The 12,785-nt window shown below is 38.7% G+C and overlaps 1 protein-coding gene across 1 annotated transcript; it reads right to left on the bottom strand.

Moving 5' to 3' along the window:
* Positions 1–1,688: 1,688 nt before the first annotated feature.
* On the bottom strand, positions 1,689–10,760 carry lyplal1 (lysophospholipase like 1). Its single transcript, XM_017481429.3, has 5 exons — positions 10,605–10,760; positions 5,616–5,715; positions 5,149–5,318; positions 3,475–3,590; positions 1,689–2,002 (listed from the first exon to the last, which is right to left on the bottom strand). Exons 1-5 carry the CDS (start codon positions 10,687–10,689, stop codon positions 1,757–1,759), a joined length of 717 nt encoding a protein of 238 aa, XP_017336918.2. The 5' UTR covers positions 10,690–10,760; the 3' UTR covers positions 1,689–1,756.
* Between the last annotated feature and the right edge of the window lie 2,025 nt (positions 10,761–12,785).

Below are 12,785 nucleotides of genomic sequence, written 5' to 3'. Positions count from 1 at the left end.
GCCAACATGTACTGTGACACACTGAAGCAGAGCATGATCAGTATGCAGTATTCCAGCATGATAACGACCCCAAACACACCTCCAAGACGACCACTGCCTTGCTAAAGAAGCTGAGGGTGAAGGTGATGGACTGGCCAAGCATGTCTCCAGACCTAAACCCTGTTGAGCATCTGTGGGGCAACCTCAAACGGAAGGTGGAGGAGCACAAGGTCTCTAAGGTCTCCGTGATGTCGTCATGGAGGAGTGGAAGAGGACTCCAAGGCAACCTGTGAAGCTTTGGTGAACTCCATGCCCAAGAGGGTTAAAGCAGTACTGGAAAATAATGGTGGCCACACAAAATATTGACTCTTTGGGTGCAATTTGGACATTTTCACTTAGGGGTGTACTCACTTTTGTTGCCAGCGGTTTAGACATTAATGGCTGTGTGTTGAGTTATTTTGAGGGGGACAGCAAATTTACACTGTTACACAAGCTGTACACTCACTACTTTACATTGTAGCAAAGTGTCATTTCTTCAGTGTTGTCACATTACAAGATATAATCAAATATTTACAAAAATGTAAGGGATGTACTCACTTTTGTGAGATACTGTAGATGTTTGCCATTAAAATCAATAAGACCACCCTTAAATATGTCATCTTGTGATGTAATTGATTTTCCATAGGAAGTCATTTACATTTACGGCATTTGGCAGACGCCCTTATCCAGACTGACTTACATATCTCATTTATACAACTGAGCAGTTCATGGTTAAGGGCCTTGCTCGAGGGCCCAACAGTGGCAGCCTGGTGGTGCTGGGATTTGAACTCATGAAGTTCAATGTCTTAACTACTGAGCTACCTCTGCCACTATCAAGTCATTTAATGGAGAAACTGCGAAGATCATCAACCTCATTACTCATTACTCGATACCCTTACTCGTTTTCATATAAACATACTTGTACACAGTCCATCACTACTATGTCAATTTAAGTTTGTGCTTCTTAAAAAGCTTTATAGGTACACTGTGGCCCCTCTGCATAATCCAAGTTAAGGATCAACACAACCTCAATAAAAACACACAGAAATCACTAAACATTTCCACCTAATAACCATTAATGAAGCGATCTCTGCTGTAGGCCACTGAGCAAACATCCCAGACCTCCAAACACGTGTTTAACAGATTTCAAAAGAAAGAATGATATCGGTGCTTAAGGGGAAAACGGAAGAGTGAAGACGAGGGATCTACTACAAGCCTGCAGGAAACGGAAAGGGTGTCAAATGGGTAGGAATCCAACTGCAGACCACAAAGCTGAGTGGCATTCCCGCTTTCTGGTGTGATAGTTCTACCTGCAGCTCCAGCCTGACCACAACTATAATGAGTGAAAGCAGGCTCGGTGAAACAGCCATCCCAGCACCGCGGCACTGTCTTCAGCCAACACTTTAATGTGGTTCCTGGTGCCAGCTGGGAAATGTGCACAATAACTGCAGTTTTTTTCAAGGGCAACACATGTACATAGAGCGCAATCACCAGAGAAAGGTTTTATAGCTGTATTAACCCACATTTATACACATGGATGTTTTCACAAGCTGAATATGTTGCATAGTAAACAAATTATCGATAGCAGGTGCAATGTATTCAGCAGTTTATAAAACAGAACAAACTAAACATTTTTTTATTACATAGAAAATACACACTGCAGGTCAATATACCCAACAAATAGAACAATTTATTAAAACTCAGTTTATGCAGAGGAAAACAGTGAAGTTTTTACAGCTCAGGATTTGGCAATGGAAATGCTTTCAGATGGAAGCTTCTTCAATATCCAGGCACGTAGGAGCTCCAGCTCAGGCCGGCAGAGCTGGTGGTTAAGCCCTGGGAATGAATGGAAAGAGGTAGCCATGCCAGCTTTCTTCAGCAACGTGCTGGTCTCTTCGCCCCAGGCATGGGACACCAGCTCATCGGCTGTGCCATGACACTGGAGAAGCTCTGGTAGGTGACGTCCTACTGCGTCTTCAACAGCCTGCACATGGAGGAAGAGGCAAGAAGCAGAAGGCTGGGATTTTGCTTTTACTGTAATGCTTGGTGCACTGAGGTTATTTTTTGTGGTAGGAGCAAACTGAAGTGAGCTTTGAGAAAAATGTGTAACGTGCCATGAAAGGCTGCTACGCTGCAACGTGTAGCCAAGTTGGACCATAAGATATCATTTAAGTATGTCTGAGTCAGTATAAGTCAGTATGTTTACATGGACAACAATAATCCGATATTAACCTGATTAAGACAATACTCTGATTAAGAAACTAGCATGTAAACAGCGATTATTGATGACCTTAATTTGACTAAGTCATACTCGCATTAAACACAAAAATCGAATCAAGACATGTGGAGTATTCCTATTTTAGTCACATTATCGAAGTGCATTACAGACATGTAAACACCGTAATCACACTATTAACGTCGTGTGGGAGTTTTCGCCGCATTTTGCGACAGGACACAAACACACGGCAGTGCTCAACCATTTGACGGGAAACATGAGAGCACAGCTGCGTCTGAAACCGCATACTTACCTACTATATAGTAGGCGAAATACATGTATATAGTAGGTGAAATACATGTATATAGTAGGCGAAATACATGCATTTCGGCTACTATATAGTATGTAAGCATTCGGTTTCGGACACAGCCCGAAATTAAAAACAAAACACCTGAAACTGTATATGGTAACATAATGAAGACGAACTGTATGTCGATACGTGAAATTCTGGAGGGAACGTCTGACGGCGTGGCGTGGGGATGTAATGACGTGCCGTTAATCGATCTATGTTCTATAATATGTAAAAAGGGAACATGAAAGGAGTATTCTAAAAGCAACTCATGCAAACACCTTAATCACAATATGGTCTTATTCAGAATAAGGTCAATAATTTGATTACCGCTATCCATGTAAACATAGTCAGTGAGACACACCAGCAGTGGATTAAATTTTTTAAAATTTGGTATTCAAGTAAATCCAGTGAGTTCATAAAAATGTTTACATAAATTCTTGTATAAGGACACACACTAATGTAAGCCTCAATGCATAGTCTCCAAATCATATAACTGGCCTGAGTTGCTGCAAAAAAATTTCTTATGAATTATGCTACCATGGTTAAGTCACATGTTTATTTTGATTGCACACACACATTTTGTGAATTTTGTGAAACTCAGTTTCATATTCATAACTCAAAAGAAAGCAAACCAAAGCAAATCAAAATATTATGATGAATACGATCTAGCCATTCAATTAGGACAAAATAAATGTTGCCGTATTAAAGGAGGAAGAGTTAGTCTGTGCTTATGGCAGCTGGCTTTTCCTTGTAGAGTTTTGTGGAAAATCAGCTTTGCCAAAACTTTTGTAAATGTGGCAGGAATTTTTTTTGTTTTGTTTGGCATACGAAAACATTTACACACAGCTTTAGAAAAAGACTGATAAAAGTGACTAAAAGATATATTTACCGGATATACAACTGAGTCCTTATTAAGGAAACTGGACAGTGCAAAGACTCCAGCCACATCCTGGTGGTACCTGCAGGACAGGTGTAATGCCATGGCTCCGCCCATAGAGAAGCCACCTCAATAGGTCAAAACAGCACATTCAGATTATGAAGCTAATGACTCACATTATGACGCCAATCCTACTCACTTGTAAATTCTGCGACTCTGCCTTTTGAACGGTTTCCAAGCTTAGGCAGCAAATTTTCTTAAGCAGCCGTATTTAATTTTGCTCTGTGGCTCTGATGTGATGATGCGCTCGCAGCAAAAGCTAAGTGACAGATTTGTATCCTACATACACAGACAGCATTGTGCATCTGAAAGTCCCTGTGAACTACAGTAGATTAGCTTGAAAGCCAACGTGGACTGCGGGAAAAAAAAAAGACAAAGCAAATGAAAGCTTGTCCTGAATTCCATATCATCCAACTTCCATTTTTTCTGAAATTCCATGAGCCTGTCTTTGATTTCACACATTTGGGCAAATTTTGGCACATCTGGGAATATGCATAAGCACCCTTCACTGTAGCAAAGTGATAGATGAAAGAAGATCACACGGCGTTCATATGTATTTTAACCATCAGCCAGTGATGACATGAGAATTGTGATTATCAGTGTCTAAGAAACTGTGTCTTAATTAGCTACAGCTTAAGTAAAGACAGATCTATTTCTTTTCCAGTGGAAGCATATTTCCCAGTCTTCAAACTACCACCTCTACCTCCAAACCTCTCCTGAGACCTTAGCTGTTTGGCTAGAGGGCTTGCATGTGTGTTTGAAACCTCATTTCTCTAGGGCTTTTCCCAGGGATCAATACACCTAAAAGATTGAAAAACATATACAATAGCCTATGATTTCTCATCTTCCTGAAAATGTTTTCCATGGAAAGTTCTGGCGCTTGTCAGTCCATCAGCTTTAGGAGTGGACTCAGGGAACAGACCACTTTGTTTCTCCAGCGTGCAGAGTGACTCCAATGAGTATTTATGGTTAATGACAAAATGTTATGATTTAGGAAGATAATATTTCAGCAGTCTCACAGGAACATGTGTTTTTTGAATCACTTTCTCTGGAATGAAGTTCAGGGGCTTTTCTGTCCTTCCACACAGATCCTTTCACACAAGGTCTTGTTTTTCTCCCTATTTATAGGTTACTTTCTTTGACAGGTAACCATTCCCCAACTGTTGAGTTTTTTTTTTTTTTTTTTAAAATTTCTGGTAGTCCTTCCATACAGTATATAACCTCTGTGTGACTTCTCCTCCATACAACCCCCTGCACACTTCCTGAGGGAACTTTACCTGGACTAGTATATGATTCTCTCATAGAGCACGACTTCCTGCCATTTTTATTTCATAATGATTTATGTGTGAAACTGATAACTCAAATATTTTGAGATTAAGCTGTGCAGAAACCTGAGAATCTTCCAAAAAATTCCTTTCAAGCCTGCGATTGGCAACACATGAAAGGAATGAGAAATTTGATAAGTTTCATTCTTCACTTCATACAGTGAAGGAGAGATATAACAGCGCTGGCCTGAAACGCGACTTCATTTTAAACAAGTGATGTGCGAGAGTATGTAAGACTGAGCAAAGCAATAGAAGAGAAGGAAGGGAGATGCATGGTCTGAGAAGAACATAAGAGCCATACCGATAATCATCCTGTGCATAGGTACACCAGCTCGGATCTCATCTTGGACTACAGCTCCTAAATGACTGCACATTTCTTCAATAGACTCCAAATGCTCTGGGCAGTCACGAGAGATTTTGTAGCGGTCAAACCATACGTGAGACAGTGCCCCATGCATAGGTGTGTACGGCCTGAGAAGACACAGGTTTGGCAAATAAGCAGCCAATAAGCCAGGGTACTCCTTTTAATCCAATCAAAGTTTCTCAGTGGCTTTAGAAATTTCACCATGAAACTATCCGAGGATTAATAATAACAATAATAATAGTAATAGAAGTAGAAGAAGAAGAAAAAGAAGATTATAAGTATTTTTGTCATATACTGAACTGACAACTATGGCTTCTAGCATGTGGCCATGCAAACCTCAAGGGAAAAAATGACAATAAATCATATCAGCATTAGAAGTATGAAGCTGAAATATTATGAATTACCTTGCTGGAGCAGTGGGGTAGATCACTCTGATATGCTCAAAAGCCATGTCTTGTGCCAGAACATCACGAACCCATGCTCGTAATCCCTGCCCTGTGTCTCCTAATAAACATATAAAACAAACAAGATGGCATTTCAATACATCCTACAACTATATTTCAGTACAGTACAGTTCACTGAAATATCGATTCAATACAAGAACAAAGCAATACAGTAGGAGATATTTTAAGTTTTTGGGTTCTATTAAAAGCCATTATACCACAGCTCTGTTGAATTATCTGATCTGATTGATCAAAAGGTGTTGAATAATTCTGTCAATAATGCCTGCTGTAATTCAAATGACAGGTTTCTATTTATCCATCTATTTTCCATACCGCTTATATTATGCAGGGTTGCAGGGGAGCCTGGAGCCTATCCCAGGGAACTTGGGGCACAAGGCAGGGGACACCCTGGATGGGGTGCGCACACACATTCACACACTACAGAGAATTTGGAGATGCCAATCAACCTCTTTGGACTATGCGAGGAAACTGGAGTACCTGGAGGAAGTTCTATTGCTTGTTCTATTATATTATCATTTCTATAGTAACAAGGTGTAAAGCGGATGCTCTACATAATCTAGAGACTCATAATAATAAAGACTAATAATAAAGGTGGTAATTTAACAAGTAAGAACATATAGTCACTGATATGGTAATGCTTTCAGTGAAGAGATGTTTATTTATCATTTATAGAAGGTGTCTTGGTCGTCAATCCAAGCATTTCGCTTGTTATTTTCCTATAACAGCCCGTGCCTGTTTCATGTTTAAATCTTCAGTGCCCTTTTTCAAAAAGTGTTCAAGTTTTTTTCGTGTCTATGACCAGCAATACCACTTGTTCAGTGAGGCTTTGCAACTTGCCAATCACACAAAAGGTTGCTGGGGATGCTTTTATCTAATCAGGTTACCTTTAAAAGCCTTTCATTCAAAGCTGCAAGATAATGTCCATAATGCCCTGAATTTCACAATTAGCAAGGGTGAGAACCACTAGCATTCTGCAGATTATGTGCCAGGAGTAATTTTGCTCCACTGTGTGACTGCAGATAAAGTTTCAGCAAACTGGCTGGACAAATGAACACTTAAGATCAGGTCATATCTCTTCTGAGCTTTAACCATTTAAAGCACTTGTGGAATGCCACAGGTCACTTCATCGGGATCATTGTGGCCATCTGTCTGCCAACATCTTCACCAGGCTTGTAAGCAAAAAAAAAAAAAAACAGGAAAGTGTTCCACAACTTGAATTTTCAGAGGCCTATTCAGAAGCTGAAGGACTGCAGGTCAATTACTGATAATGTTCACAGTTGATGCTGCCTTGTTGTTATTGTTTACACAATTAAACTTGGAATTTTGAGTGTGGCATTGGTTTGCTTAACCTGATATCCATGTTATAAATGTAAGTATAAATGTTATAAATGTAAGTATAAACATTTATATAAGTATAAACATTTAATCTTATATAAAAATAACACTAGTGACATTTAGATTTTAACATATAGGGATGCAGAATATTTTTATTTCCTTTTATTTTTTCTTCAAATACTGGTTGCAAAATCACCAGCACCGATACTCCAACACAATATTTGATGAACCCTCCCCTGGAGGGAACACCACCACAGAGCATCTTGCTGTATTATCAAACAAGGTTGAAGTTCCTGGACTAAATATGCCTTCCCAAAATCATAGGCATTAACATGGAGCTGGTCTCCCCTTTGCTGCTATTAAAGCCTCTACCCATCTGGGAAGTCTTTCTACTAGATTTTGAAATGTGGGTGTGAGGATTTGTGTCTAGCGCTTCCCAATTAATCTCAAATGTGTTCAGAGGGGTTGAGGTCAGGGCTGTGTGCAGGCCACTGAAGTTCTTGGACTCCAACCTTGGCAAACCATGTCCTCATGGAGCTCACTTTGTGCACAGTGGCACTGTCATGCTGGAGCAGATTCGGGCTCCTTAATTCCAGTGATGGGAAACTGTAAAGCTACAGCATATAAAGACATTCTATAAAATTGCATGCTTCCAGCTTTGTGGCAACAGTTTTGGGAAGAACCACATATGGGTTTGATGGTCAGGTGTCCACAAACTTTTGGCAATGCACCGTATATGGTGCTAGTGTTGTGTAATTGGACTTCCTACTTCAATTCAGACCTCACATTATTTATACAGGGTTCAAATCCACACACTTACACAGCCATTGTAAAACACTGATTTACTGTTCCTGGAACAATTCCTATATTGATTTGAATGTGTTTGATGTTGTTATTGTGATGAAACATTGTTATTGTCAGGTCTATGGCAAACCATGCTCATGTGCCATCTTTGCAACCGTTCCAGACTCTTTTCTGATGGCACAGATTGTGCTTAATGGTACTTTTATCTGTCTGTGTGTTACTTTATATGCATTACCTCACTTATGCAGGTCAAAATCTGTCTTTGTTTTGTGTTGAAAGCTTTTTGTCCCATACAAAATGATGAATTTTATATGTATGTACAAGCACTAAATGCAACTTATTGAGACAAAAAGCAATTAATTTAAACTATTGTTTAGAGTATCAATAAAAGGACATCCAATTAGACTCATATTTTCCCCAAGAAAAGGTTTGATTCTAAAGTTAACGTGTAAGCGCACATGTTAAAAAGCACAAAATGTAAATTTGTATCTTTCTACAAAGTGAAAGTGCTGTCCGAGTGGAAAACTGAATTTGCATGGACACTTAAACATGTAAAGCAAAAATCACATATGCCATTAAGGTGCAAAGAGAGCTCACATAACTATCTATGTAGATTTAGCGTTCGTCAGTGGCTCCATTTACATGCACATCAAATCACGTTTATTACGGTCTGTATTTGTGTTGCAGCCGTATTCCGATTAAATGTAATATGATATTTATATGTGTACAGGCATCCGAATATTCCTGTATACATGGTTGTTGTAAATATACCCGAGTTGCAATTCCTAAATACCCCACAATTAGAACCCACAATTCCTTGTGGACTGAGTCTGTGCATACTGTATATCTCCTTTCAGTGGCTTTTCTGAATAAGATGCAACAAATTCCAGGGGTGGGAATCATAAATTGGGGAATCAGAATATTGTCTTAATCTGAATCGGCCAATCGGATTGCGGCGTTTACGCGACTCAATACTAATTAGCATATTACCAAATTCCCATTACTATAGAAATGCTGATGTGCATGTAAACATAGCCAATGATACAAACACACACAAAAACCTGTGCATTAAACAAACAAAAAAAGTTAAAGTTTTGAGCATGCATTTTTTTTTTTTTTTTTTTAAACAAACAGTAGTCTATGTGAACTGGAATGTCAGCCTTTATGACAAAGAAAAACAACATGTAATCCTCTACAGTGGACCAAAGTTAATAGCAGAGGGCAGATTTTTATTCTGGAGAGAGTCTAAATATTGTGACATACCATTTAATAGAGCAGAGCTCAGTTTGGGACGTAGCTAACCTTTGTCCAGGCTCATTTACGCCTCATCCATTCTGCATGAAGCGTTTCCAACAGGTAATCTATTAAAGAGCAATCGATCTGTGCACTTTTGTGCAGACTGTGAGCGAGTTTTGCTCATGACTAAGTACAGGCACCGGTGAGCCTGAGTGTAAACAAACTGTTATCATTCATGCCTGTTGCCTTGTGATGGCAGTAAATCATCCTGTTCAACAGCTGTATTTAATTACAAAGCCTGGCTGTGATATGAGGATTCCCTCGCTGAGGCGAAATGCAAATTGACAGGATAGATCAGCTGGAAGAAAAACAGAAAAGGAAAAAAAAAAGGCTCTGCATGAGAAACCCAGAAATAAAGCTCTCTCAACTACTCAACACTTTATTTACCCGCATAACTGTTTACAGTCACCTACATCAAATTCAAGGCCTTGAGGCTCACGTACAAGACCTAATCTGGAACAGCACCCTCCTACCTCAACACTCTCCTTGAGGATAACAGTCCCTCATGCAATCTGCGATCAGTGAACGACCGACGTTTTGTAGTGTCTCCTCAGTGTGTCTCAAGATCCCTTTCCAGAACCTTCACACTAACTGTTCCTCAGTGGTGAAATGAAGTTCCAACCTCAATCCAGACCACAGAACCTGTCACTATCTTCAAAAAACAGCTAAAGACCCACCTCTTCCGTGAACACCTAACTAAAACCTAAAATGTCAAACCCACATTATCATTAAAAAAAATCTTACTCTGGCTCTTACACCTCCTCGACTCTTTACTTCTCTAGAACTCAATTATAAATCATGTATGGTAGCACTACTTGTATTGTTCTCCACTTGATATATCGCTTTGCTTGTATTTCCTCATTTGTAAGTCGCTTTGGATAAGAGTGTCTGCTAAATGAATAAATGTAAATGCAAATGTAATACTATACACACACATACATATTTATATTACTGTTATCTTCCATGTCACTGCTTTCACAACTCTTATTCCAGTTACTATACAGTCCAATACAGAGGTCTAGTGTTTATTATATACACAATATACTTATTTTCCTCTTAACTCTACATGCAGTGACTGCTTTGAACTTAAGAATGTAACTCGATTGTTAATCCTGTGGAAACCGTTCTGACTTTAAATCTAAATCTTTTACGAATAAAATCAACCTAAAGAAATATATAAGCATGGGAAAAGCCATGGAAAATAAAAAGCTGGTTCTTAGTGCCACATCATCAACCCTGCTTGCTTCTGGAAGCCTCTCACGAGTCTGTCCTTAATTACTGTTGTTGTTTCAGGCGGGTAAACAATATTTACGAGCTTATTAACATCATGTCACTGTGACACAGTAGGCGAGTTGAGCTGATGTTAGTGGGCGAGAGAGCAGTAATGGAGAGCTTTTTCTAGCGACGCGGTGAGGAATGAGGCTAAAGAGAAACTGCTTCAGAAACAAACACGTCCCAGCTCTTAAATACCGAGAATTCAAAAAGCAAAGGCACCTGAGCCATGAAGAAAAATGACAGACGCGGTGTGTTTTCCAGTCTGAGACACTGCACACTTTTTCAGTTTCTGTACAGCGGCCATGTCCACGCCGTGTGCTCTCGCGATACTTGGGGGAGAACGTCCTCGCCACGCGGATTGTCTGATGGATAAATAATTTCTTCTGGAAAATGTTTGCCGGGTATGCGTTGAAGATCTAGTACGCTCGCCTGCAAAAGCTACGTGCACGTGTTTTCATTAGAAACCAAAACAGGAACACTAATGACATGTACCCGCCTTTAATCACACTATTAACGTCGTGTGGGAGTTTTCACTACATTTTGCGACAGGACACGTACACACACGGCAGTGCTCAACCGTTTGACGGCAAACAAAAGAGCAAACCTACTATATAAGTACGCGGTTTCAGACGCAACCCACGGCTTCAAGCGGCCGTCTATTTGCATGTATATCATGAGAAAATACTTAACTGCACTTGAAGCTTTCGTAAAATTAAAAATGAAACACCTGAAACTGCGTATGGTCCCATAACGAAGACGAACTGTATGTTGATACACAACATGGGGCGTGGAGTAATGAAGTGTGCCATTAATAAGTCAATAATTAGATTACTGCATTTTCATGGACAGCAGGAATCTAATTATTGACATTATTCTGAATAAGACAACATTGTGATTAAGGTGTTTACATGAGTTGCTTTTAGAATATTCCTTTCACGTTCCCATTTTACATGTTATAGAACATAAATTATTAACAGCACACGGCATTACCTCCCCACGCCACGCTGTCCGACATGCCCACCAGAATTTCACGTGTCAACATACAGTTGGTCTTCATTATGGGAAGTTTTGGGTGTTTCAGTTTTGGGTGTTTCATTTTTTATTTTACGAAAGCTTCAAGTGCAGTTAATTATTTGTCATGCTATACGTGTAAATAGACGACAGCTTTAAGCCATGGGCTGCATCCAAAACCACATACTTACCTACTATATAGTAGCTGAGATACATGTATTTCACCTACTATATAGTAGGTAAGTATGCGGTTTCGGACGCAGCCATGCTCTCTGTTTGCTGTCAAACGGTTGAGCACTGCCGTGTGTGAAATCTCCCACACGACGTTAATAGTGTGATTAAACTGTGTACATGTCTGTAATGCACTTCGATAATGCGACTAAAATAGGAATACTCCACATGTCTTAATTCGATATGTGTTTACTTCGAGTATGACTTTAGTCATATTAAGGTAATAAAATGTAAATAATCGCTGTTTACATGGTAGTTTCTTAATTAGAGTATTGTCTTAATCGGGTTAATATTGTATTATTGTTGTCCATGTAAACGTACTGAGTGATAACAACTTTTATTACTTTTTAATTCATCGATTATAGATGTAGCAATTCTGTAAGCATACAAAGAGATTATGTGTTATACATCAGAATGACTAGATTAATGATATTAACAATAATATTAATAGGGTGAGTTCAGCAAAAATGTCAGATCAGGTAAAGTGGGACAAATACATTTCATGCTAGTTAGCCCTTTAAATAGCAGGAGCCAATACATTTTTATAGCCATGAATAATTACCACAAGGTTTTGTCATTTAACAAAAAAAATTATATTGCAAGAAAAGAAAACAGCACTGTATTGAAATACAATAACATAAAAGAAAAAGGAAGAGAGAGAAAAAAACAATAGCACCTCAATCAGTAAGGAAAATATGATCATAATTCTTCAGAAACTTATTGTTTTCAATGAGTTTAAGAGATTTTACAATAAGATAAATCTCAGCAAGAAAGACAACAAATCTAAGCAAAATCTTGAGAAATTTGTTTTTGTGAATTATTATTATTATTATTATTATTATTATTATTATTATTATTATTACAGTGCAACATAAATAAATTAAGAACAAGATCAATAGCATGGCCACTGGCAGAAAAATAAAGAAATCTATCTTTCAATGAAAATTTCAAATCATGTTTTTGTAAAAGAAGATAAATAACAACTTAAATCCTCCCAAAGAGATTTAACCCGATTGCAGTGGTAGAATAAAGGAAGCATAGTTTCTTCCTCAACTTTGCAAAATACACAGAAGTTAGAGAGATCAACAAAAAAAGCAATTTGAGGTTGGACAGACATTATGTAGAATCTTAAAATGTACTTCCCTTATTTTATTAGAA

The sequence above is a fragment of the Ictalurus punctatus genome, chromosome 1 (genome assembly GCF_001660625.3).
Source record: "Ictalurus punctatus breed USDA103 chromosome 1, Coco_2.0, whole genome shotgun sequence".
Taxonomy (NCBI): domain Eukaryota; kingdom Metazoa; phylum Chordata; class Actinopteri; order Siluriformes; family Ictaluridae; genus Ictalurus; species Ictalurus punctatus.
Note: the sequence above shows the minus strand (reverse complement) of the source record. Positions and strands in the feature narration are given on the sequence as shown.